This window comes from Loxodonta africana, chromosome 24, assembly GCF_030014295.1.
Source record: "Loxodonta africana isolate mLoxAfr1 chromosome 24, mLoxAfr1.hap2, whole genome shotgun sequence".
Lineage (NCBI taxonomy): Eukaryota > Metazoa > Chordata > Mammalia > Proboscidea > Elephantidae > Loxodonta > Loxodonta africana.
The window spans coordinates 34,942,836-34,970,761 of record NC_087365.1 but is presented as its reverse complement, the minus strand read 5'-3'; the positions used below and the strand labels follow the sequence as shown (position 1 = coordinate 34,970,761).

Genomic DNA, 27,926 nt, shown 5'->3' with positions numbered 1-27,926 from the left:
AAGGTGTGGATCCTTGTTTTTGATTGCACCCCACAGACTTGTAAAAAAGTAGTTTAAAAATGGCATACTCCATTTTCTGGTGTAATCATAAATTTAAACTATTTGAAATAGTCATGTTAAAGTTTAGGAACTCTCAAAATGCATTTTACTGCATTCGTTTTTAGGGTTCTTTGTCATTACTTGTAATTTTGTCTGTGAAACCAAAATGTTGATGATTAGATGGCCCTTTGAAAGTATAAAACATTCTTGCATTTAAATTGGGTCAAAATTGGCTTACTTAGGAGAAATTACTGTATTTAATAAAAACTTTTGTACACGAACTAGTATGTAAAATATGAGCATATTGTAACTGATTTTATTACCTTGTAGATTATATAATATTTCTTGGCCTGTTGTATGACTGGTTGAACTTTTTATATAAAAGTTTAGGTTTTGATCTTTAGCTACCAACAAGTCATGCTCCTTGTTAAAGCCGCAGTGGACTCCCAGGAGATTATTACAGTCTCTGCTCTTAGGGGATCTCTCAAATAATTCCTTGCCAACTGACTGTTTTCCAGTAGTAAAGGCAAAAGCTGGGTGTTGATTACTATACGTAGGAATTTTTTTCTTAGGTATGATTATGTACCATTGTATGATAGTAAAAATAGCAGAATTTACAAAAGGATAAAAAAATTTCTGACCACAAAAGGAAGCACATCTTGATGGGTTCTTAAAGTAGCAGAATAATGGTATTTTCTTCTTCTCAGGAGGAAAAAAAGCAAAAGCAGAAGCCGGAGTCATGAACGAAAGAGAAGCAAAAGTAAGGAACGGAAACGAAGTAGAGATAGAGAAAGGAAAAAGAGCAAAAGCCGTGAAAGAAAGCGAAGTAGAAGCAAAGAAAGGAGACGGAGCCGCTCAAGAAGCCGAGATCGCAGATTCAGAGGCCGCTACAGAAGTCCTTAGTATGTAGCTAAAATAATGATGACTTTGTTTTGAGGGTCATTCTCTGGTTATCCAAATAGCAACTCACAAGAGATTTGAATTGCGAAATTGTATATTGAGTATATTTGGTTAAAAAGTAATTGAGTAAGGATATCAGCATTGAAAAGACATAGTAAGATGAAAATACATAGAACTTTTATTTCTCTGAAACTTAATTTGTTACTCCACCTAAAAATATTGAATACCAGTCCAAACTAGATTTAAAACAAAAAAAAACTTGGTACATTGTAGTGCCGAATACTTGAGAATGCTAAAGGTGTGTGAGCTATTATGGTATTTTTTACTGAACGTATATTTAATAAGTTTTAAAGCTCAGGTGGATACTCTGTTAAAAATAAATGGTCAACAGTAAATTTTGAAGGTGTGTGTCTGGCTATTTCAACCGAAATGTCACACTCTTCATAGGGTCCCTGTGAGTCAGAATTGACAACAGTGGATTTGGTTTTTGTTTTTAATGCATTATTGTACCTTGATACGGTACTTTTCTGGGCTCATCAGACGTTAAGATTCTTCAATCTTAAGATAAACCAAAAAGTGCTTAGAAAATTCAGTGTGGAAATTTTAAATTTAAGTTACTTGGAAACCAGATAGTACAAAACCACAAGTTCATAATAGTCACAAACAACTGAGTCCCTTGGAAAGAGCCTGCCTACAGACTTAACAGGGATTGAATACTGCAGTCCTTAGTGCTTTGTGGTGTTCTTTTCCCTTAGCATGTACTGTTGTAACTATTTGGGATATATTAAAATGAACACTTCTGATGTAAATTTGAATGGTTTAAGAACATGGAATTCAAAAACAAAACAGACTTGAATCAGTCACTTGGGCAAGTTACTTAAACTTCTAAGCTTTTGTTTACCTCATCTTTTAAGAGGGAAACATTTGGCAGATAAGCTGCTAATGAGAAGAGAATATAAATAAAGTACTGGTATTGATGAAATGTTTACTGGTATTGATAACACTTTGAGTTTTGAGCCCAGCTCTTTAATTTTTAACATAAAAAGGGTTAAACTCAAACTTTTCTAGGTTCCTCTTAGTGGTTTATTTCATAAACTTTTAGAGGTGAAAAAGAACCCAATGTTATTTCAGTTCACATGTTGTATTAGAAAATTCTTTGCTTTTTAACAAAAATACAAAGATTTACTGCATTCTTAAAATGGAATTGTATTAAATCTTTTTACCAGAATGAACTAAATGGGGAAGGGGGATTAAATGGTAAACTCAATAGTATTAGGTATGTTGAGTGAAAGATACCTGAGGTCTGTCTGCCTGTGATCCGGGTCTGGTTTTATTTTAAGATGGTTTAGTTACTATATTTGATTTCTTGTGATTTTTACTATGGTGCCTGTAACTGAGACCATCTTGATGTTGTTAATTTAGGGGGAAAGAAAATAGCTTACAGATACTTGTTTGAACTTCTAATTTAGCCCATAAATGTATATTCTTAATTATTTTTAGTCTAAAAGGCAAAAGACCTGTTTAATATAAAATAATTTTATTTGAAGCTGCTTGGGGTTGTAGGTAGGTGTAAAGTTTATGAAAACTAATACAGATGTGGATCACAGACAGCTAAACATTTATTTTCATTTTGCTACCCTTATGGAATGGATAGCAGGATGAGCACTAAGGGACATCTGACTTGTCCCTTTAAACTTAGTCTGGGCTTTAAAAATAAAAAGGCGCAAAAACTATTGGTGTGTTACAAAGCTACCTTTGTGATTTCTTTTGAAAATACCCTTTTAGTTATTCATTTTAAATCCTAAAGAAGTTTTTCTGAAGAATTTGCAAACTATTTTCACATCGTTAGTGTGAAATACTTTGCCACAATAAACTGAAGTATAGTGCTAAATTTGCTGTCATGTAGTCTCTAAGACTTCCTAAGTGGAAGAATCCAAATTTCATGACTATGTAAAGAATTACCTTCCCAGAATTTAAAAAAGAAGCCCCTAAAACAAAAAATCATGAATATTGTTTGTGTGTGTACATACACACACGTGTATATTCCTGAGAAAGGACCTGCCTGGATACACACCAAGTTGTTAATCCTAGTTACTACTGGTGTGAGAGTGGATTTTTACTTTAATGTTTAAATTTTTTAAACTTCAAGAATATATTCATAAACGTGTAACTTAAAGAAAAGACTATAGACTGAAATTGGGTGTGAGCATTTTCAGAATCTTAAAATTTTTGAGGCTGTAACCTTTGGTCTTGGCACCTCTCAGTGGTCCAGGATGGATAAATATAATGGCAGCTTGCTTGGGATAGAGTTAACAAAAAAGTCTCGTTTCCTTTTAAATTGATATGGAAAAGATAAGCAGCCTGAAAAATGTTAAACCTGCAGGAGAGCGCATGAACGCGATCATAGCAAGACCCTAAACCTGTAACTAGTGTAATTTTGTGTTTCCTTTTTAGCTCCGGACCAAAATTTAACAGTGCCATCCGAGGAAAGATTGGGTTGCCTCATAGCATCAAATTAAGGTTTTTAAACATACTTCTGAATTGTTTAAATTGTTTTTCAAGGAATTAATGTGATGTACTTGTTTGGGTAACTTCTGAAACTTTTTTAACTTTGCAGCAGACGACGTTCCCGAAGCAAAAGTCCATTCAGAAAAGACAAGAGCCCTGTGAGGTAGTTGTTGTCCTTGTTTCTTTTCTTTACACCTTTCAGCTTTTATAAAACTTCTGTAATTTATGGTGTTGCTAAAGTTAATTATGGTTATTTGGACTGTACAAAGTCTTTTTTTTCTGTTTATTTAAAAATTTGGCTTTCTTTAGTACTACTGTTAAATCAGTGTGGATTTCCACTACATTTTCAGTAGTTCAAAAAGAAAAATATCTTTAACTAAAAATGAAAAAATTTAATTTTAATGTGTAGATACTGTATGTGGTCTTATTTCCCTTTTATGTTTAAGTTTTTTGTAATAGATGCTAAAAACTGTAAGGAGCCTTGATGGCTCAGTGATTAAGAGCTTGGCTGCTAAACCAAAAGGTAGGTTGGCAGTTCAAATCCACTACTTGCTCCTTGGAAACTCCATGGGGCAGTTCTACTTTGTCCTATAGGGTTGCTATGAGTCAGAATTGACTCAATGGCAGCAAGTTTGGATTTTGGGGGTTGCGCAGTGGTTAAGCGCTTAGCTATTATCTGAGAGATGAGAAGTTCAAACCCACCAGCTGCCCCACGGGAGAAAGATGTGGCAGTCTGCTTCCGTAAAGATTATAGGCTTGGAAACCTTGTGGGGCAGTTCTGCTCTGTCCTATAGGGTGGGTTTGAGTTGGAGATGACTCAGTGGCAGTGGGTTTGGTGGTTTTGGTGGTACAGTGGTTACATGCTTAGCCAAAAGATTGGCAGTTCAAAACTACCAGCTGCTCTGTAGGAGAAAAGACCCGGCCATCTGCTCCAGTAAAGATTACAGCCTAGGAAACTCTATGGGGCAGCTCTACTCTGTCCTGTAGAGTTACTGTGAGTCGAAATCATAACACACAACAGCAGCATAAAAAACGTAAAATAGACTTAACTTTGGAATTAATGAATTATTACTTGAATTAGCCACATGTAGGAAAAACATTTTAACAGACATGAGTTCTAGCATTTGGTCTACTTTCCTGAGAAAAAGTATTTAATTTCTAAAATTTTGCTTAAATTGTTTTTTTTTTTTTAAAGCATTGCTCTTAAGTTCTTGAATGTTGAATTCTCTTGCTCTTAAATAGAACGTAAAATTTATTTTTCCAGGCTGCCATTTTGGCTCAGGGAATATTTCTGTCATGTATTGGCATTATTCTTTACCAACATTTCTGGCTTCCCTTGAAGGGCATCTTTTTATCTTTGAGTATTTGGTATGTTCTAATTATACTGTAGGATTCTAGGATTTGGTGGAAAGATTTATGATTTTAAAAGCTCTCTTTGTTAACAAATATTGAGGCTTTTAACTCTAGTTTTCTCTCGTAAGAAAAATCCTTTTAGATCTCATTTCCTGGATATAGTCCAGGTTTTTTTTTTTTTTTTTTTTTTCCTTGTTTTGCAGTAATCCTTTTAATACTAGCTTTGGATTTCTCAAGGGGGTATATCATTATTTTGTAGGTGGAGTATGGTATTTATTTGCTTTCAAATAAACGTCCAGAACATGATAGGCTTTATTCACTACAAGAGCATGTCTAGGCATACATCTTAATTTTATCTTATGGTTTTATAATTTTGTTGTGGGGAGGCATCCCAGTTTTCAGTGACCACATATTCTGCTGATTCTTAGTTCTACAGTTTGGCATATGTGGCTAGTTAGGGGTTATTTTGTTAGGAACATTATTGTACTTTCAGACTCTTGCCATTTACTGTTCTGAAGAAATTAACATTTTGAAGATTTCGGGACCAGTGGCTTTTTGTACTGAGAGTGTGGAAGATAGGATCATAAACATATAGTAAACTATCATTTGCTAATAATAGGAATTTAGTCACATTGAATTATTTCATAGACATTTATATAAATCTTTGTGAAGTTGGGTTTTAGAATAGTTTTGATAGTTTATTCTGTTTACTGAAAATGTATTTAAAAAAGAATAAAATTTTGTATTATTCATTTCTTTTAGGGAGCCTATTGATAATTTAACTCCTGAGGAAAGAGATGCAAGGACTGTTTTCTGCATGCAGCTGGCAGCAAGGATTCGGCCAAGGGATTTGGAAGAGTTTTTCTCTACAGTAGGAAAGGTAATTGTAGTCTATTTAGGAAGGACAGAAAAATGGATGTTGTATGCAAGATCTTAATAACTGTCAGTAAAGCAGATAAAAATGAGAAAACATCTAAACACCCAAATCTTTTATTTTGATTTAACACTAGCTAGAATTTAGATAGGGAATTTGATTTTGATAACTTCTGTTTTGCATCATGTGGAAGTTAATCATGTCAGAGTTGACAAATGGTACCACACATTCGTCAAAAGATGTAGTTAGGAAATCAGGTAGGCCTAGACAATTTTAAAAAGGTTTGTAGTGACTTTTTGCTGCATCATTAAGATGCCTCTTAATCGCTTTTTGAAATTATATCTAAGATGGCTTACAGTGGGTGGTTGCAGGAACTGAGAGCTTTGTCTTAAATGTCTTTCCAGGTTCGCGATGTGAGGATGATTTCTGATAGAAATTCAAGACGTTCCAAAGGAATTGCTTATGTGGAGTTTGTCGATGTTAGCTCAGTGCCTCTAGCTATAGGATTAACTGGCCAGCGCGTCTTAGGAGTGCCAATCATAGTACAAGCATCACAGGTAAATTTTCTTTTAATTAAGGATTTGATCATTAAAAATGTTGGTAACTTGTTTGGTGTAGTGTTTTAGGCCTTGCGTATATTTATATTACCCTCCCCTTGAGTCAGATGTTCTCAGGGCAACTTTTTTTTTTTTTTACTTTTCCTTGATAGCTTTGCTATACTGGATTTTCAGTACTACTCTGTGCCATTTTAATATAACCTGTAAATGTCTTTAATGAAAAAACTTGAGGATTTGGTCTGCAATTGTATTGTTTGTGATGATTTATTTAGCAAAGGATAGAAGCGTTTAATGTGCTTTCTCCTTCCCATCTTTCACATTGAATGATTTTGATATTTTTCATAATTTCGCTAGTATTTTCACTATTCTGCAATAAACACTTTCATATGATTTTACATAATGTTGAGTAGTTTCACTGAACAACCACCAGTCTTAGCGTTTCTTGAAATAAGATCTAATTTTGATAATATCTTTTGTTCGAGTTGATGTAAGTCATGATTTATTTACTTTTCTGGTACCTCACAGTAATTTAGTACTGCTTTAGGGAAAAGAAATTAGCACTTTAGATCATTTGAATGAGGAAAAGTTGGGATGTATCATTTTATAGGATATTATACTGTGAAAATATTCTTAAGGATCTCATTCAGTATCAATTTGTATTAAAAGTCACGAGTTTTTATCACTAACAAGTAACTTTTAATTCAAATGGAGAATACAGATTTTATAAAGAGTAGCTTGAGAATTATAAAATAGTCATGTTGGTTGCTTTTCAAACCACAGAAATACTTAACAATTCCTAAGTAATCTTATTACTTCATCAAATGTATTTATTTTATAAAGTTGTGTATAAGCTTTGAAACCAAATCTGACTGAAAATTCCAGTTTCATTGTTAACAAGCTGTATGCAAACATGGCCAAATAACTGGTTAAGCCTATTTTTATCATCATAAAATGAAGATAATGATAGGTCAGATTTAACACATTTTTGTAATGTCCCTGGATGGTGCTAATAGTTAATAACATTTGGCTGTTAAAGGGAAGGTTTGAAGTTTGAGTCCCCTGAAAATCGTATGGAGCACAGTTCTGTGCTGATATGCATGGGGTCACCTTGAGTCAGAGTCACTTATGGCAACTTGTACTGGTTGATATTGGGTATTTATCTTGTGATTGTATATAAACTAGATAGGGAACCGCTCATTGCTCAGTTTATTACCTATGATGAAGGGGGACAAACCTAATAGTGTGTAGATTAGAATGAGGAAGGGGTGAGAAGCAGCAAATTAAATAAGGTTTTTCAGTTTATTTAACTTTAACCTTATGTACAGGAGTATTACTCATTGTGTCCCAGTTTGTAACAAGAAAGGGAGCTTGTGTTAGAATGTAAATTGAACACTTATTTTTTTTTGTTGAGATGGTCTTATTGTGGTAAAAATGACAGCTGAACTGAATGCTTAGGTACACAGTTTGATTTATATACTGGCATGAGCGCCTTATTTTCTCAAGCTGGTAACAGTTTGTGAATGACGGCATACCATACTTTGAGTAGCACTGATCTTTAGAGTACAATAATTTTAATGAATATTGAATATATGCGATAGTTCCAAGAAACACTTCTTTCTTACATTTAATATCTTTGCTATCAGCATGCATTTTGAGATTGATGGCATAATGTAGTTTTGAGATTGATCTCATCTTAAGTATGAAATACTGTATGTGGTTGCTTTATGTATGACTTTGCCATATGTTTTTCCTAACCTTCGGCTTTGACATTAGTTGTCGTTAAGCAGACTTAAACAATGAGTGGGATTTAGTCTGTTTACACTATTTGAATTAGCACTGTGTGGTGTGTAATTTGTTCTGTTTTAATTGTAGGCAGAAAAAAACAGAGCTGCAGCAATGGCAAATAATCTTCAAAAGGGAAGCGCTGGACCTATGAGGCTTTATGTGGGCTCGTTACACTTTAACATAACTGAGGATATGCTTCGGGGGATCTTTGAACCTTTTGGAAGAGTGAGTTCAAGTTCTTCAGTGGGTCTGTAATAGGTTTTGATTCTGATAGTTCTCTGTATCTGTTTTGTCATGTTTCTGTGAGATTAATTACTACGAGAGGAGAGGGTGGCTTGGTAGGATTTTTCTGACAGCCTAGATTAAGATAGGTCTCCTGAATTTAGAAGATATCATTTGTAGATTGGTTAAAGTGTTAGTGTAATGCTGCAGTGAAATACATAATGGTTAGAATCTATCACTATGTAATTTACTAAACTGTGCACTTAAAAATGGTTAAAAAAGGTCAAATTTTTAGGTACATGTTTTACTACAATAGAATTTTTTTTAAATATATATTAGCAAAAAAGTTCAGTATGTTTGGAGTAAGAACTTCTGGGGTTTCTTGGGAGACTTAATTGAAGTTTTCAGAGTATGTAGAGCAACTTTTCTTATAATGATTAAATTAAGGAATTAAAGTGTCTCTATTTCTGTCTAGTTGGTCTTTAGACATTTTAGAATAGATATAAGTAGTAGGTTGTACTCTAAAGGATTGATTGTGTGGCAGCAAATAAAAAACTTGGTTTTTGATGTACTTTATTTACTGCCAATCCATTGCACATACTTTTACAATTTTCTTTCACTACTCCACTCAGTACCTTTCTTACCCCATCAAGTGTCAGTCATGGTTTGAGTTAGGGTATTAGTTATAAGGTTCAGGTGCTTATTTATTAATTAGAAACATGGTCTACATACAAAGGGTGCACAAACCACAATTGTAGAGGTTGGTCTGTTAACCACAATATAAATGTACTTTGTAACCATCAAAAGGTAAAGAAATACAATATATGGGTGCTCTACTTTAGTTTTTCATGTTTTCTTCAAGTTTTTTTTTAATAGCTTTATTGAGATTTCTTACAAATCATACAGTTCACTCAGTTAAAGTACAGTTGAGTGGTTTTTAGTGTATTCAGAGTGGTGCAGCCATCGCCACATCCAATGTCAATTTTGGTTACTCTAATCCTAACATTTTTCTAATTTCTAGCCTGGTATAATTGAGCAGGAGCCCTGGTGATACAGTGGTATTGCTTGGTTGCTAGCCAAAAGGTTGGCAGTTAAAACCTAACCTAGTACCTCTGCAGGAGAAAGACCTGGCAATCTGTTCCCATAAAGATGACAGCCTAAAAGACCAGACTTACAGGTCTGACAGAGACCAGAGAAACCCTAAGAGTATGGCCCTACATACCATTTTAACTCAGTACTGAAGTCACTGCTGAGGTTCATCCTTTAGCCAAAGATTAGACAAGCCAATAAAACAAACAGTAATATACATAGCTCAACCATGTATATGAGACTAAATGGGCACACCAGCCCAGGGGCAAGGATAAGAAGGAAGGGAGGGGACAGGAAAGGTGAACAAATGGAAATGGATTGAGAGGGGAAGAATGTTGACCTGTTGCTGGGTTGGCAACCAGTGTCACAAACAATATGTATATTAATTATTTAGTGAGAAAACGAGAAACTAATTTACTCTGTAAATGTTAATCTAAAACATAATTTTAAAAAATGAAGTTAAAGTTTACAGCCCAGGAAACCCTATGGGGTAGTTCTGATCTGTTCTGTAGGGTCGTTATGAGTTGGGATCAACTCAACGGCATCTTAACAACAGTATAGTTGAAAATTTATGTTTGGTGTTTTTAGGATAATGGAAAGGAACAAGGATGTTGATTCTTTTTCTGACTCCTGATTGTATTTCTTTATAAAGGACTTTTGATACCCAGAGATTGTTATTGAGGCAAAAGACTAAAATTGTTCAAAATTTTTCCTGCTCCCCCATGTATAACTTCTTGCTGGGGAAGTTTCAGGACTTTACAAGATTATTTTGGGAGGAGGGATTGGGGTAAGTTTTAAATTTTTTGCTGTTAAGGGAAGCATCTTTATTGTTACGAGGTTTTTCTTGATTTTTCAAATCATATATCTTCTCCTTCTGGCTTAAATAATGTTTTTCTATTTTAGATTGAAAGTATCCAGCTCATGATGGATAGTGAAACAGGTCGATCCAAGGGATACGGATTTATTACGGTAAACAATTAAAGGATTAACATTGTGATTTAAAAACCTTTTAAGCAGTATAGTCAAATTGCCTTGATTACTGATTGTGGTTAATATTTTCAAGTCATTGAAATTAGTTTGTAGTTAGTAGCTGCAAATGACACCTGATACCAACTACCCAGAGTTAGGTCTAACTTCACAGGTTAAGGGCAGATTTCCACAAGACTACCTTTACTGAACATACAGCTTTGAGAGGTTCCCAGAGCCACTTACTTCTGACCAACTGGCTGTAGATTCAGGGTTCCCACTATGCCCTAAGGATCAACAATTTGCTAGAATGACTCATAGAACTCATTGAAAGCACTATAGTTACAATTACAGTTTTCTTATAGCAAAAGAACTGCAAATCAGACCAGCTAAAAAGAGACTCGTAGGGTGAAGTCTGGGAGGGTCCCAGATTTGAAAATCTGAGTCTACAGGGAGGGGTCATCCTCTCATCACGTCCAGGTATGTCATCTATCAGGAAAACTCACCGATGATTGATTGAATCATTAGCTGTGTGATTGAATTCCTGCCCCCTTCCCCTTGCATGAGGTCAGGCTAACTTCAAATTTCTAAATCACATGGTTAGCCTGGCAGGCCCCCTTCTTGACTCATGTAGTTACTAAAAACTATCTAGGGGCCCACTGTAAGTCACCCTGTTAAGATAAACATCAGTTGTGGGGGTCCATCATGACACTGATGTCTTAGACACCTGGGACAAAGGCCGACCTCTCTGGATAATGTTAATTCTTTACTACCTAGTAGCTGTATTAAGTGCCCACCAAACCTGAAAGTTTATTTTACTGTTATCCATGTTTTTATATATGGTTAATTTGGTTGGCCAGCTCTTCATATGATTAAGTTTTACACCAGTCTTTTAACTCCATTGTGATACGTTTATCAGTTGAATGAAGGTCTTGTTTTTCTTAATGAAGAAATTTATTTAAAATCATTTTTATATGTATGTACCTCACAACCAAGATGAGAACTGCCTTATTAAATGTGTTTGTGGCTAACCATGGTAGCCCAGTCCAGGTTAGGGAATGAGGTTTCAGCTGGAGTAATTGTGAGATATGCTCTTTTTAAAAGCAATGCAAATATAATATGACAGCAACTTTGCAAATAATACGATCTTACATCTGGAAATAGAAAATATTCTTTGTTAAAAATACAGGTCTCTGTTTGAACCAGGAAATTAGAATTGTTTTGTATCCAAATTTCAGTAAAACATAAGCCTGTTTCTGTAGTGATAGAGAACCTGTTTTAAATTACTAGTTATTAACCGTTACCTACATTTTTTTTTTTTTTTTTTTACCTCAGTGTATTGGTGAAAGAAAACAATTATTTATAAAACAATGTCAACAGCACTTTTCTTTCTGTGGTAACTTTATAGTGTGGTGGTTCTTTATTTTAAAAAAAATGATTGCAATCAGGGAGGATGTTTAAAATTAAAACTGAACATTCATATGTGATTTATATTACTTTGACTATTTTACTTACTTACCAAAAGTATTTAGTATTTTATGTTGTATGAGGAGGGTGAGTGCTTGCATGTGTGGTCAGTGGACATATTTTCATTGAGACTGTAAATGTTGCCAAAAGGATGAGGGTGTATTTCACAGAGCATTTTGTTATAATATGTTAAAATCAACTGTTAGTATAATCTACTGTGACTATATGTTGTGATCTATATACAGAGCTTTTCTGGACTTGTAAATATAGCTAAACAGGAGCGCTGGTGGTGTAACACTTAAGTGCTTGGTTGCTAACTGATAGGTTGGGGGCTTGAACCCACCCAGCAGGTAGTTCTGCAGGAGAAAGACCTGGCAATCTGCTCCTATAAAGGTTACAACCCAGAAAACCTTGTGGAGCAGTTCTACTCTGTCATAAGAGGGTTACTATGAGTTGGAATCAACTTGACAGCACATAACAACAACATACACAAAGCTAGGCTGTATAAATTTACGTGGTGCATTTGTGTATGTGTTTTTATATATTCTGTTTTGTAATAACTGTCTGCAGTTCCCATCTCAACTGAAAAATAATTAAACCATTACACATTCTGATGACAGATTAAGCTGTGGAATGGGTGGGATACTGTTTCTTTTTTCCTTTAAAGCCAGAGTTGTGTGAATTACAGATTTATTTTTTTCTATGGGCATCCTGGAATTAAAAGAATTTTAGCGATTTTATTGACACTAAATAAAACACGACTCAGTAGTTTTGTGTTAGAAATCACATCTGAATAAACTTTTTACTTTTCTGAATTTTTACATTGGTGAGAAAAGCCCCATTTCAGTTTGTCCCAGCACATTAAAAAATATATTGATACTTGAAGTAGTAGTTTTTGCATTTTGTTGGTATACATTCCAAAAAATGAAGATAAGTTATTATTTGGTTATCTTCTACGATTTAATTCCCCTCATCAACAAATCTATATTTTGTGATATGATCGTGTAGGTTATGTTACTTATAGTTTGAAATTTGACATGTATTGGGAACAAAATTTTTGCTTTGCTGTCCACCCAGTAGTAATTATTAAATATAGCAGACTTAACAAATAAATGTTTTTCTTACCTTACATAGATATGTAAACTAATACACCTTACTTTCCTTCCTCCTGTCTGACTTAAATAGTTTTCTGATTCAGAATGTGCCAAAAAGGCATTGGAACAGCTTAATGGATTTGAACTAGCTGGAAGGCCAATGAAAGTTGGTCATGTTACTGAACGCACTGATGCTTCCAGTGCTAGTTCATTTTTGGACAGTGATGAACTGGAAAGGACTGGAATTGACTTGGGAACAACTGGTCGTCTCCAATTGATGGCAAGACTTGCAGAGGGTAAGTTTTGCCAGGTGTTGTGAATGATTTATTACGGATTTGGTTGGTGATGAGGAAGAATGCAACTGTGCAAACTAGGGAATGAAAAAAGGTTTTTCCTTATCTTGGGCAGCATGTATTATTTTCATAGACAACGTTGCTTTGCTTAAAGTTGTAATATCTGTTTTCCGGTGATGTGTTTTAAGTACCACAGATTAACCGACACTTCTTTTTGCTTTCTATAATGTTTAGGTCCCTGTTTTTAAGAATAAACTTACTTCTACTTTTTACCCGCTGCCCCCCCGTCTCCCTGTAGTTTTATTTGTAGTAAGATGACCTAGGTATTAAGCACCCAGAAAACTTAATTTTTCTGCTCTTATAACATAGTTAAGAACTTAGACATTTTATCTTTTACAGGTACAGGTTTGCAGATTCCGCCAGCAGCACAACAGGCTCTGCAAATGAGTGGTTCTTTGGCCTTTGGTGCTGTGGCAGGTAGGAATTGAATCTTTTCTAATTCGAAATCATTGTTTTTCATCTAATTCGAAAATTTGCCAAATTTTTGCTTTTGAAAGGACTTACTGAGAATTCAATTCATCAAGTACTTTTAGCCTGTAAATTTCTAGAGTTTGGGTAAGGTAGGGGAGATATAAAAAAGGGTTAACCACTAATTGTAATAAACTGTCAGGGTATTTTTGGCCAGTGCGTACCTGTTTTTTAATTGAAGTTGACATATATCTAGAGCTCTTTAAATATACCACTTTTGAGGACCAGGACTAGATAATACTTAAAGGCGAATATGGTTCCAAAGTAAAAATGTTTCTTTGTAAGGTTTATTCTCTGCACAAGTGCAGAGAAAACTGCTTTGCTAAATAGCACAGGAGTTTTTAATTAAAGGAATGAACTCCCTGGAGAGCAGGAAGAGGAGAATTGAAATAGTTTATTAAAATTATGTGACAGGGGGCTCAGTTTATAAAACAGATTATCTCCCCATCTCTTATGGCTTAAATAAATTACATGCATTTTAATTTTAGAAACCTTGACATTAACCCAAATTTAGGAGATAGGAAAGGATTTTAATTTTGGTTTTAGAAAACCTTAGAGGAACCATGTGTCTGTCTTTTGGAACTTGGGTTGCAGGAAACATTTATTGTAAGAAAGTATGGCAATTTCTAATACAATTTGGTCCTTTTTTTTTTGAGATTCTATAACAGAAATTATAAAATACTTAAGCCCATGGTGATTGCTGTACAGTGTCTGAACATACAAAAAGGTCCACGTGCTTATTTCATGATTTCCTTTTAAATAAACTCATTGTCTTAAGAAAGTTAAGTTACCTACTAAAGGAGAAGATCATTTCTAATTTTAAATTATACATTATTATTAAGAGGGATGGGGCATTCAGTGCTCAGTGAGTATCCCAAAGTGTATAAGTACCTGTAGAAAACCTGCCTTTGGTTTGTTACGCATACCATCAAATTATATCATTTATCTTGAAGTCTTATATCTAGATATTTTCTAGAATTTTTGGCAAAGCTATCCTGATATATCCTTATGAAAAGAAAAATAACCATAAAGGCATTTCTGTATTTGAAAAAAAAAAAAAAAAAAAACAGACCTATAGCCGTCAAGTCAATTCCAACTTGTAGAGACACCGTAGGACAGAGTAGAACTGCCCCGTAGGGTTTCTGAGGAGCCGCCTGGGAGATGTGAACTGCGGACCTTTTGGTTAGCAGCAGCTAGCCAAATCATTGTGCCACCAGAGCTCCACATATTTAACAAAACACTCTGCTTTAAATTTTTTTCTTTTTGAAGCTCCCAAGTGTCTCTAAATTATCCCTTTAATAGCTTATTTATTTTGCCTTCTGAAACTAGATATTAGATATTTAATTTCTTTAAAGTGATCAGATAGTCTTAAGAATGCTACTTGCTATAATTGAAGACCTTAAAGGAAATTCATCACTTCCAGAAATATACTTTATTTTTATGGTTTGAAAGTTATTCTTTCACCTGAAAACTATCTCCCTGTATTGCTTCCCATTGTTTAGGTCATTCTTTGAATAATTGAGAAAATGCTTGATTAGTAGTCATATTCCAGGTATCGCTCTAGGGGCTGTTGGAATGATTTGGTCCCTGGCTTCAGGCAATTGACACAGTGATGTATAAGCATCATTTCTAAACAGTGTGTCCTACTCTGGATGCTGTAGCAAATATGTTGATTTGTTCTTCATCAACATTATTTCCCATTAATTGAAGATTTTTGAGTCTTAAGTGCTGGTGCCATTTCTTCTATGATGTATGACTCCTCACCTCCCTGGGCATTGTGTAGTTTAATTACGTTGAGTTTGACTGGTTCTGATTAACTGAAATCTCAAGATCCATATTGACTGCTGAATGTAGCCATGACTCTTTAGTGTTTATGTACTTGTTACAAAGCTTGTTTAGAATGTTTATTACAATGATTTTCAAAATTCTGCTTCTTAGACTTCTCATAAATTGCTACTGTGTTAGTGGTAAACACTTAGCTTTTTAGCTGAAAATTTATACAAATGAATGTTCATTCCCATTTTCTCCAGATGGTTAACATTAAAACCGTACACATGTTCCTTTTTGAAATAAATTGCTGAGTTATGTGTGCGAGGCCCTGTCCCCTAAATACATTAAAGCTCTCGTTTTATTGAATGCATCCACATTTTTTATCCTGTTAGCCCGTTCTGAGAGAAACTATGGTTGGAGTCCTTATCTTTATGAAACTCATGCTTTATTTCCTTGTTTGTGACAAACATCCTAAATCAGTCATTTTTGAATATGGATAGGGATTGATGGATCTTTAAAATGCCATGGTTTTCTGATACCTATACATTTTTTCCCGTTTTAGGAGAAAAAAAAAAGACAAATTGTGTTATAATTTAACGTTTCTTGACAGTGGTCCTATGGTCCTATCTTCAAGTTCCTTCAGTATACATCAGTTACATTTCTTCAGCTCCCTGAGATGCCAATTTTGAGCACGTAGGACCCAGGTATTCTTATATCACAATATAACTTGGGCTGCAGATCCTTTAAGATTTTTTGCCCATTTTTGTGATCATTTTGTTACCTCAGGAAGAAACCCAAATGGTAATAAAGTGTTGGCAGTTGAATCGCATTTTAAAGAATATTAGCTATTGAACCTAATTTGTTAGTTGTGCATTTTTGAAACTTTTAGACATCTACTTAGAGCATTTTGACATAAATACATGGTTATTTTCTTGACTATTCAGAGTTGGCTGTTGCTTCTTCTTAACAGCACTGTTAATGATGCCTTATAATGTAGAAATTTTAATGATAGTATGAGAAAATATATTGATAAAAATTCTTGTTCTATTTTAATACTAGATGCTTATATTTTTCTTGGACTTTATATATTATATACAGAGAACACCCCCCATGGACTTTATTTGCCTCTAAATTTCCAGACTAGGCTAGGGAATCATAATGTTACCATCTTCTGGGTTAGATATGACAAATTAAAATTTTAAGGCACTTAAAAAATACATATATATACACAAATGTGCGTGCGCGCACACATACACACACGGTTGGTGTTTCTCATATTTGGAAGACTTACTACTTGGTAGACATGACAGTGTTCACAGCTGTTTGATGTATACTGTTACAGTACTTAACAATTTGAATATAAACTTAAAAAGCATTTTTATGTTTATTGCCATTGATGGAAAAATAAATAGTTGCATTTCCCAAGTACTTGGAATTGAATTCTCAAGGTCAGGGTTTTTTGTGCTTTTTCTGACCGGTGTGATCCCCTTTCCCCATTTCCCATTATGCCCAACTGAAAAGTAGTGTAGTAGGATAACCCTTGAGATGTGGAGGACCAGGAGCTATAGGAAGGACAGGCATAAGAAAGTTTCCTAGGGTAAGAGGATTAAAAAAAGGCCCCAAAGCCTTCTCAATGAGGAATGGGGAAGGTGGTTTTGCTGCCAGGTTTTACTAAGTTCCTTTTGATAAACCCTGCTACTGTAGTCCTCTTTTATTAATGCTTTCCTGACATTTACCCTGTTAGTTGAGGCTCTTCATTGTTCCTGCACTGAGCTGTAGAATTCTCTTTTGTTATAGATTTGCAAACAAGACTTTCCCAGCAGACTGAAGGTGAGTTGAACTGTTTATCCTTTTTTATTTGCCTTTGAAGTAGACTTAAAGTAGCAAGATATAGTTGTTTATTTTTATTATAGTTTTTATTTTGGACCAAATTTGGGCATATTGGCTTACATTATACAGTGTATATACATAGTAAGATTTTTTGTAAATTCTATTTCGAAAGGACTAATACAAGTCAAATGAAAATTACGTAGGCAAAACAAATGGAAATTTCCATGCTTTTTTTTTTTTTGCTTTAGTTTGCTTAGAATTATTTTCAATCTTGTACTTGTTTCATATTTATCTGTATGTTCATATTACTATGTTTTATATAAAAATCAGAAGATGAAATATTTTAGTAGATGTCAGTGAGTATTGAACTTACTGCGAGATGAGGAATCGTGGTCTATAACTGACTTTTTTTGTTATGAAGTGGTCCTCTGGCTCCAGTGATTTGTATAAGTAGAACTAAGCAGTGAGGGGGATTGTCCAGTCCTAAAGTGCATGCATATTTTAAACATTGAAATAATTTATAAAGTAGGCTATAATTTTTTGCTTTTAATACCAGGTAAATGTCTGCCACTTGACAAGAGGTTCTTCCTCTTGAGCAAATTTGGTGTCCATATTTTAGAGATACAATTGTATATATATATAAAGTCTATTGTGGTAGTTGATAGGAAGTACCTACACATATTTGTATTTTTCTAGCAAATGAGATTACTGTACTCACTGCTGTTTTCGATAAGAAATAAAGTAGAAAAAGATTTTTCCTGTTAGATGATGAACTCATTGTGTATTACCATGATTTAGGTTGAGCCCAAATATTTTTGTTGTACATTTTCTTTAAATTTTCAGCATTAGTAATTCATAATCGTTGTACATTTGAAAAACTGAAAAATTTAAGTCCTTCCCAGTTGTTTTGTTATGATCTTCTAGTGTTTTTTACAGCATACTTCTATTTGATAAGTCACAGAATAGTATTCCTTGTTTTGTAATCGTAATGCATGCACTGTTGCATCTTTAACTTTCCCCATGATATCATCCATTTCAGCATTTTTGTGTTAATTTAAAATTAAGCTGCATGAAAGAAAAAAAGGCTAATTGAAGGAAAATACAAAGACACTAAAGGAACTTGTAATTCTATCAGAAACAAGCATTCTGTTACGCTGTATTTCATGCACAAGTCTAATTCTTATTCAGTGGAAGACTTCCACTTACGGATACTTCCTCATATGATCATTCATTTTAATTACCATAATATCTAATGCACTGTTTTATCCTTAGCCATGTTGTGTATTGGAATGAAATTTGGTCATATAATATGATTACGGTGAGTTTTGTATCAGCTACTGGTAATGTTTTTATAATTCATATAAAAGCAATGGAGCAACTATCTTGGAAAATGTTATACCTTAAAACTTAAACTACTGTTTTCTGTATTTTGTTGCTCCTAAATATTAATATGTCCAGTAGTTCTTTTGAATTTTCACAGTGATTTTATTGATAATATACTACTACTTTCAGTGTTTCTTATATTGCACTAAAATGGACCTAATCCTTCTTAAAATTTTGATTTCATATTTTTCTAGGATATTGACTCTTATATGCTTGAATGGTTTTTATGCATCTTACTTTAATAACTTAATCATTTTAAATATAAGTAATTATAAAAGATTTTAAAATAGGCTCCGGTATATTCCTGGGCAGAAACATAAGTGCAAAAGTATATAGACTTAAGTGACATTTTTAAAGGATTGTGTATCTCCCATCCCCACTGTTACTAAGGTGTAAACTCCAGCAGTACTACAGAATCAGTCTACCATTTTATTCTTTGCCATTCTGGATTGATTTGTTTTCATACTTTATCTAATCAAATGGATTCAGATCACCATCTGTCAAATTTAATTTCCTTTCTAAATAAAATCCAAAATAAAGTCAAACCCATTGCTGTCGAGTCAGTTCCAACTTGTAACAGGGCAGAGTAGAACTGCCCACAGGGTTTCCAAAGAGTGCTTGGTGGATTTGAATTGTTGGACTTTGGTTAGCAGCTGTAGCACTCATCTACTGCGCCACCAGGGTTTCCCTTCTAAATAAAGAACTCCCAAATTTCTTAACCATTGACCTTTTACAATAATAGCTTGCCTCTGGTTTTTTTTTTTACCCCCCTTCAAGGGCAGGGGGATAATTTTAATTGTTGCAAAATCATACATAACAAATTCACCAATTCATCTTTTTTCACGTGTGCAATTTAGTGATATCAGTTGCATTATTCCTGTGGTACAACCCTCAGTGATAATCGTTGCCAAATTTTAGGTTGCCTCAGTTTTCTGGCAACTAAAGTGGGGTACTATAATGTACTTTGACAAGCATTATTAAATGAGAAAAATTGGTGAAACAACCCTAGTTTCACACTTGCGGTAGGTTTAGTGCTTTGTTTTGTTTTATTTATCAGGGATACTCTGTTGTATTTTCTATGAAAGTAATTTCTTTTTTTTGTTTGTTTTTTTTAGCTTCAGCTTTAGCTGCAGCTGCCTCTGTTCAGCCACTTGCAACACAGTGTTTCCAACTCTCAAACATGTTTAACCCTCAAACGTAAGTAACAGTCTTTGGTAAAACTCAAAAAGGTATATCATGAAAGCTGAAATAGTCATCTTTTCTAAGTTAACTAGATAATTCCCAATATATCATAATTAAGACAGTGCAGCAGTTTCAATCCTTTTAGTGTAAACTTTATGTACATTGCTAATTATTTTTGGTTACATTTGTAGGGTTGGAGTTGAATTAAAAGCTATTCAGATTTTGTGTTCTCTTTATTCCTAAGTAGTTTTTCATGATACTTCCATCATCAGTTTATCGTCTCACCAGTTCTTGTCTTTGCAATATTGAACTCTTGTCAGTGTAATAGCGGAAAAGTATTTTAAATTTTTCTTTATTGATGAGCGCATGGTGTGAATTAGGAATAATTTTTTCCCAGTGCCCAGCCAATGATTAGAATACCATTTAGTAATCCAAAATCTTCTCATTGGTTTTATATTAGTTTATGGTTTACCATAGATGGAGCCTTGGGATTCATCATTCTGAGTGGATAAGTTTGAGTGAAGTAGATGTTTGGTGGGATGGTTTTGTCTGTTAATACATTTGAATGTTTAATAGGGTTCAATACTTTCTTACAGAGAAGAAGAAGTTGGATGGGATACAGAAATTAAGGATGATGTGATTGAAGAATGTAATAAACATGGAGGAGTTATTCATATTTATGTTGACAAAAATTCAGCTCAGGTATTTTCTCTTTTTTAATGAACAAAGATAGGATGATGTTATGCTTTTTTATGTCTTAATAATCTTAACATGTATTTATAGTACGTTATGACCACTGTCTTTCGTCAAGAGTTTTTTCCTGAAAGAACATTTAACATAGTTGTTAAATAAATCCCCCTAAATAAAGATAGTTTCAGAATGATTTAAGTTTTTACCAGATTATCCTGTAGCCATTGCTGGTAACGTTCAAAGCTTGCCATAAAATCCTGGTGTCTTAATTTACTGTTTGGATGCTTCCAAAGTAAAGAGAACAGCTATTCTGGAAAAGACTTTTGGAATATAAATCATCTTTTCAGTAAAAAATTAGGTGTATTTATCAGCCTGTAAAACACGTATGTTAATTATTTTGTGGCTATACAGCACTGTGTTTTTCTAGAGAACTCTTGATGAGTAAACTTATATCCTAATCCATCTTGTAGCTACATAGCAATGTCCTTAACCTCTTTTTTTTTTCTGTTTTGAATTTTAGGGCAATGTATATGTGAAGTGCCCGTCAATTGCTGCAGCTATTGCTGCTGTCAATGCGTTGCATGGCAGGTGGTTTGCTGGTGAGTTTGGTCTTTTTATCTGAGTAATTGTTAATAAGAGTCTAAAATTAAGTGAAGACACTAATCCACTACATGTGTTTCTTTCAACAGGTAAAATGATAACAGCAGCATATGTACCTCTTCCAACTTACCACAACCTCTTTCCTGATTCTATGACAGCAACACAACTACTGGTTCCAAGTAGACGATGAAGGAAAATATAGTCCCTTATGTACATAGCTTTTTTTCTTTCTTGAGAATTCACCTTGAGTTATCTTTTATTTAGATAAAAATAAAGAGGCAAGGGTCTACTGTCATTTGTATACAATTCCTGTTACTTTGAAAAAATAAAAATGTTAACAGGAATGCAGTGTGCTCATTCTCCCTAACTAGTAAATCCCACTGTATACAAAGCTGTTTTCTTGTTCTGCCTTTTAAATGTACATTTACAAGAATTACATTATGGGTCTGTAGGAATTAATAGCTTTAGGAGAACAAATTTGCTTTCTGTAAAAAGGCAGACAGGGATGTAATGTTTTTAATGTTTCAGAAACCTAACTTTTTACACAGCAGTTACATTTCACTAATGTTGGTATTTGGCTAATGGATTAGCAAGATAAGTTTTCTGGAATACCTATCTAGTGTATGAAAATTGAAGACAGCTAAAGGGCTGTTTAACATCTCATCTTGCGTTCTGATCAATTGGCAAGAAAGGGAGATTTTCAAAATATTTCTTGATGGTAACTTTTCAATTAATGTATCTGTAAAAGTTTTTTTTTTTTTTTTTGTAAATACTGTGTGTTCTGGTGTGTCTAAGACTCCAAACAAAATGATCCCTGCATTTCCTCAAATGTTCAGTGACAGTCTGGTGAGCAAAGCAGTCCGAGCAGGAAACAGGAAATGCAGAAATAGGTTTTGTCTGGTTGCATATAATCTTTGCTCTTTTTAAGCTCTGTGAGCTCTGAAATATATTTTTGGGTTACTTCAGTGTGTTTGACAAGACAGCTTGATATTTCTATCAAAACAATGACTTTCATATTGCAACAATCTTTGTAAGAACCACTCAAATAAAATTCTCTTCAAAAGGCATAAGAAATCTCATTTTTCAAATGTTTTCAAAGTCAAAGAAACTTGAGAATAGAATATTAGTTTCTCTGACTTTCAGTAATCATTTGGTACTTGCCTCTTCAGGAAAACAATAGTGTACAGAGAGGCTAGTCTGGAAGACTCTTAACCTCAAGCTGTCCCTATGCACTCAACTTTGCAATTTTTCAGAAACTCGTTCAGATTTTCATGTAATTCAGTGAGATTTAGGCTACAGTCTTTCAACTTTCCTTTTAGAACTGGAATTTGGGTATCGCTATAGCCTAACACGTTACTTATTTAGGGTAATGTAGGAAAACTGAAGAGTTTAACAAAAAAAACCACACATTTATTTAGGCCTTAAACCTGGGCATTGTCTCCTGTGTGCTATGGGCATCTTCGTTAAAAAAAAAAACTGAACAAAAGTTCAAACTATTTCCCAGATTGATTTAGCTGCATATTAAAAAAAAAAAACTATAATCTACTACAGGAGATTTTAAGCTTCAACGTTTGGACAGCCAGCCTTCACCTTTTATACTCTGGTGAACTCTGCTTCACTTTTAGTGTCTCGGTTAAACCTTTCAGTAGCCACTTCTAATGGAATAATGGTTCTAGTACTGATTTCCTCACCTGCTTATTTCTGTTTTAACTACTGTTCCTCATCTGCTAATTCTGTTTAAACTACTGATTTTGATACCAAAGAGGTTTATTTAGGTGTCATTTGTGACTTTTAATCAACTTTGGGGACAAAACTTCTGCAAACTCTTATCAGTGAATAATTCCTCCCTTAATTGCCTCAATTCTTTAATTTGAAGAAAATCTTCAAGGTTCAAATTAACTTTATTTTTCAACTCTGGGCAGCAGTCTTGGCAGAGACTTGTATTCTGTAAATGTTTCATTTTTTCCCTAAAGTACCTCCTGGTAGCCTCACATTTAAGAAATTTTTTTTTATTGAACCAAATCCTATCAGGTTGTCTTAATTTCTTCCCATGGAACTGGGCCAGTAAACATGGACTTCAGTAGGTAGGTATTACACAAACACAAACTGCTTAATCTGTTAAGGGTAGCCAAAATTTCCCCACCACACAGAAAGAAAGGTTTATGTTCAAAGGAAATGTTAGAATTTAGTGACTTGAATAGTGTAACGCTCAGTTGCCATCCTGAGTGAAGTCCTTACGCCAGCTCCTGAGATCATGCTTAAGAGGCAATGCAGGTCAGAGCAAAAGCACCCATGGGCCCTTGTTTAGCCTGAGCAGGTGACAGGTACTTGCCTCTTTGCCACAGCCTATTGTGTATCAAGTCAATTAATAGAACGGGGGGGTGGTGGGTGGGGGGTGGTTTCAGGTTATATGGTTAACGGTTCATGCTTTTTGCTTGTTAGAAAATTATCTAGAATTTATCCAGTTGAGCAACTGTGAAAGTGATATGAATTTGTTGGCATTTTGGATAATTCTTAATCTCAAAACGATAAACAGCACTGGAGAAAAAATGGGGGTTACATATTTTGTAGTGTGTGACCTTGAGGAAATGTTGACTTACTCAGAAACTGTTTTTCACCTTTAAAATGGCCTGAATAGCACCAACCTTGTTTTGTATGCCAAGTCCTATTGACCCTGTATGACAGTAGAACTAGCCCATAGGATTTCCTAGGCTGTAATCTTTATGGGAGCAGATGGCTATGTCTTTTCTCCTGTCTATGCACCGGGTAGATTAGAACCACAGACCTTTAGGTTAACTTGGCCAGCAGCTGAACGCTGTTGGCACCACCTGAGCTCCTTAGCACCAACCTTAAAAGGTTTAATTGACTAGAATCTATAGAAGGTCCCTAGGTGGCACTAATAGTTTGCCCTTGACTACTCATCTAAAGACTGGAACTTGGAGCCCCCTCAGCACTTACTGCAGAAGGCCTGGCATTACAATTACAGCTATGCAGCAGTTCTACACTGTAACATACCTGGAGGCACCATGAATCAATAGATTTGACATCAACTAACAATCTACAAAGTACCAGACACACAAAAACTTACCAATTTTGGTTTAACAGCCAGGTTTGTGAAACAGACACTGACCATACCCATTTGTTTGTGTTGTTCTCTGGACTCAAGGTGACTTCATGTAAACAGAACAAAACATTGCCTGGTCCCATGCCATTTTCACAATCGGTATGCTCGAATCTGCTGTTGTGGCCACTGTATTTTGACTGCCTTCCAACCTAGGGATTCATCTCCTAGCACATCATGGGACAATATTCTCCCGACTCATTTAGCCCACCTCTTTTTAGTCTGGCCAAGCTAGGTAACAGGCTGAGAATGAAAAGAAAATGATGCTTCTAACACACACTGATTACTCAAACACCGTTTTATTATACTACATGGGCTGGGATGGATGGGAGGGGGTAGACGTGGTGGGCAACCACTGCACTAGTTAGCATCGGATGCCCATCCCGATGGCCATGAATGTGCCAAAAGTGCCACCACTCTGCATCATGGTTTTCCCAATGCCGCCCATCAGCTCCCGACCCCGCATTCCGATCCTGTGAGGAGGAAACCAAGATAGGGCCAATTGGAAACAAAAACGCAAGTAGTATTGCCAATCTGTGCTAATAATAATGAACCAAGCACTCCTAAGTTTGCCAGTTCCCATACCTTATTTACCACTTGCTGGGCATTATCTTTTCCCACCTGAGGTGAGTAATGATAAAAAAAAAAAAAGGATCCATTATAAGATCTCTGATGAATGTCATTATCAACTGTCTTCAGGTTGTGGGAGAGCATATGTGGTGTGAAGTACACGGGTGCTCCAGAGTATACATGATCCAATAAAGATGTTTATCGTTTTAGATAGTTTTATGGTGTTAACGGATGCTGGAGTCAGACCCGGATTCAAAATCCAGCCTGCAATTTACAGGCTGTGTCAAGTGTAAAATAAAAAGAACCCACTGCCCTCAAGTCGATTCCGACTCATAGCGACAGAGTAGAACTGCCCCGTAGAGTTTCCAAGGAGCACCTGGTGGATTCGAACTGCCGACCTCTTGGTTCGCAACCGTAGCATTTAACCACTACACCACCAGGGTTTCCAAGTGTAAAACAGAGATCATAAACAACATGGTTCACAGGTTTGTTGTAATAAATTAGACGACACATGTACAGCATTTAGCACAACACTTGACACATGGTTAAGTGCTTAATGGTAATTTATAATCTGGAAAAATGAGAATAACAGTCCCTAAAACTGAAAATGACCTTGAGAGTAGAGTCCATCTGCTTCCAACTCTGAGATAGCTGTTACTGCCCTCATTCTACACTTGAGGAAAGCTAGCCTCAACCAACTTGAATGAATTCTTAAACACTGAGACTTTCAACCTGTCCCTCCAGACCGAATGTGGCCAGGAAATCAGTCTCGCTAGAGGCTACTTAGAAAACTGAACAACATACGCTCCAATTAGGCTCCAGCCAGGACCGGTTGGGGCGGGAGGTCGGGTAGTCTGCCCAGAGTTTACGCCTGCCCCCCTCACCTGAGACAGGAAAAGGTGCCAAAGAGCGCCCCGGCCGCCATGCCCACTGCGCAACCCATCACGAAGCCCATCTTCACGCGGTCGAAGCAGCTTGGCTGGGACTGCCCGTAGGGACCCACGGCCACCGGCATCTGCGGGGTGTGGGGGATAGGGAAGTGAGGGCCCGAGCGCCAGCCTGGGAGTCGGGAGGAAGCGGGGGTGGGGGGGTAGGGAGCGGACTCAAGGGTTCGGGGAAATCTGGGAAGGAAAGATAGTTCGTAGCCAGGCTCCACCGCCCGCTTCGCATTCCGGGTCGCAAGCCGCGGTGCCCCCACCTCACCTCCGCTCGCGGCTGCGGTCGCTCAGCTCTACGTCTCACTCCGTACGCGAAGCGTCCGGCGCTCGCGACCCCAGGAACCTCTTCCGGGGCACGAGGCAACACTTCCGGGATTTCAGGGCTGAGGACCGCCGCCACTTCGGGCGGGGGACTCTGCCATCTAGACCATGTTGCTACGAGTCGTCTGGAGGAGGGTGACCGCAGCCTTGACTGCTGCTCCTCGATCGAAGTCTGGGGCGCCCATTCGGGGGCTGCGCTTGCGCGGTATGCTTCGGATCCTGCTCCCTGCTACCCCCCGGGGAAACGAGAACCTGTCCCCACACGGGCTCTGCTACGCACCTGCAAATTCCGGAGCGTCTCGTGCCCCACACCCTCTGACCATCCTCTGCTGCATCCCTCGAGCTTTTTCAGGCCAGCCCTCCGCATGTTTCACCCCGCAGCGTCGCCCATCAGATTCAGCCGCGGAGACCGTCAGAGACTTTGAGGCTCGGCCTTCAAGTCTCTACTGGACTTTTAGAGTCGAGGCTACCGTCCCACTAGTAACCTTTCAGTGAATTGTCACCTGCTCTGTCTCCACATTCATTCTGAATGGCTTGCACTAAAGAGCCCTCCCTATTCCCAACATCCCACCCATAGAACTGTGTCTCTTTCCCTTTCCCTTCTCTTCCGGCTTGCACAGGTTCTCAGTGTTCTGTCTCCTTTTTGTTTGAGATTTGACCCCAGCATCACATAAACTTACCTTCTCACTTCTGTCCAGCTTTTACCTTCTGCTGTCTTGGATGCCCTGTATCCGCGGTTACATTCCCTCTCATTTGGCCACACTGTTCCTTTTTTTTTTTTTTTTGTCAGTTGTAGATCATGCTCCGCAGTCAGCTATTCCCTCAGATACGGTCCCTGCTCCAGAGGCAGAGCCAGTGCTGCGACCTCTCTATATGGATGTGCAAGCTACAACTCCTCTGGTAAGGACGGAGGGGCAGTTTTCCCCAGGGTTGGGGAATTAAATGGCAGTGAACAGAAATATCTGGATTCCTGTACAAGTTAGAGCCTTGTTATGTCCCAGTATCCCCTGAGTGGTTTAAAGTCAGAAAAGGTGTGTGTCAGGGTTGTATCGTTTCACCATACTTATTCAATCTGTATGATGGGTAAATAATCTGAGAAGAATGGGGGTCAGGATTGAAGAAAGACTCATTAACAACCTGTGATAATCAGATGACACTACCTTGCTTGCTGAAAGTGAAGAGGACTTGAAGCACTTACTGATGAAGATCAGAGACTACAGCCTTCCACATGGATTACACCTCAACATAAAGAAAACAAAAATCCTCACAACCGGACCAATAAGCAACACCACAATAAATGGAGAAAATATTGATGTTATCAAGGATTTCATTTTGCTTGGATTCACAATCAACCCACATGGAAGAGCAGTCAGGAAATCAAATGCTGTATTGGATTGGGCAAATCTGCTGCAAAAGACCTCTTTAAAGTGTTAAAAAGCAAAGATGTTACATTGAGGACTAAGGTGCGCCTGACACAAGCCATGGTGTTTTCAGTTGCCTCTTACGCATGTGAAAGCTGGACAATGAATAAGGAAGACTGAAGAAGAACTGATGCCTTTGAATTATGGTGTTGGCGAAGAACGTTGAATATACCATGGACTGCCAGAAGAACAAACAAATCTGTCTTGGAAGAAGTATAGCCAGAATGCTCCTTAGAAGGGAAGATGTTGTGACCTTGTCTCACGTACTTTGGGCATGTTATCAGGAGGAACCCATCACTGGAGAAGGATATCATGCTTTGTAAAGTAGAGGGTCAGTGAAAAAGAGGAAGACCCTCAATGAGATGGATTGACATGGTGGCTACAACAATGGGTGCAAACGTATCAAGGATTGTGAGGATGGCACA

General features: G+C 36.4%; 3 protein-coding genes across 14 annotated transcripts in view; 2 read left to right on the top strand and 1 right to left on the bottom strand.

The window, feature by feature from the left end:
• Positions 1–21,462, top strand: part of RBM39 (RNA binding motif protein 39) — a 28,038-nt gene extending 6,576 nt beyond the window's left edge. For 4 of the 10 annotated variants that reach the window (XM_064276036.1, XM_064276039.1, XM_064276037.1 and 1 more), the window contains 14 exons: positions 750–941; positions 3,394–3,459; positions 3,557–3,610; positions 5,563–5,680; positions 6,079–6,231; positions 8,104–8,241; positions 10,231–10,296; positions 12,946–13,150; positions 13,547–13,624; positions 17,225–17,275; positions 19,774–19,855; positions 20,437–20,542; positions 21,051–21,129; positions 21,220–21,462. In XM_064276036.1, the coding sequence (XP_064132106.1) occupies positions 750–941; positions 3,394–3,459; positions 3,557–3,610; positions 5,563–5,680; positions 6,079–6,231; positions 8,104–8,241; positions 10,231–10,296; positions 12,946–13,150; positions 13,547–13,624; positions 17,225–17,275; positions 19,774–19,855; positions 20,437–20,542; positions 21,051–21,129; positions 21,220–21,320 (1,489 nt within the window). In that variant the 3' untranslated portion in view covers positions 21,321–21,462. Of the gene's footprint in view, positions 1–746; positions 942–3,393; positions 3,460–3,556; positions 3,611–5,562; positions 5,681–6,078; positions 6,232–8,103; positions 8,242–10,230; positions 10,297–12,945; positions 13,151–13,546; positions 13,625–17,224; positions 17,276–19,773; positions 19,856–20,436; positions 20,543–21,050; positions 21,130–21,219 lie in introns of all 10 variants that reach the window. The other 6 variants (XM_003411685.4, XM_064276038.1, XM_003411686.4 and 3 more) reach the window with 5 other exon arrangements.
• Positions 21,463–21,872: 410 nt separating this feature from the next.
• On the bottom strand, positions 21,873–26,125 carry ROMO1 (reactive oxygen species modulator 1). The gene is made up of 3 exons (XM_003411688.4): positions 26,025–26,125; positions 25,706–25,836; positions 21,873–24,724 (listed from the first exon to the last, which is right to left on the bottom strand). Exons 2-3 carry the CDS (start codon positions 25,834–25,836, stop codon positions 24,616–24,618), a joined length of 240 nt encoding a protein of 79 aa, XP_003411736.1. The 5' UTR covers positions 26,025–26,125; the 3' UTR covers positions 21,873–24,615.
• Positions 26,102–27,926, top strand: part of NFS1 (NFS1 cysteine desulfurase) — a 26,488-nt gene continuing 24,663 nt past the window's right edge. For 2 of the 3 annotated variants that reach the window (XM_064276043.1, XM_023550202.2), the window contains exons 1-2: positions 26,103–26,285; positions 26,871–26,980. In XM_064276043.1, coding sequence (XP_064132113.1) covers positions 26,189–26,285; positions 26,871–26,980 — 207 coding nt within the window. In that variant the 5' untranslated portion in view covers positions 26,103–26,188. Of the gene's footprint in view, positions 26,286–26,870; positions 26,981–27,926 lie in introns of all 3 variants that reach the window. The other variant, XM_003411683.4, reaches the window with a different exon arrangement.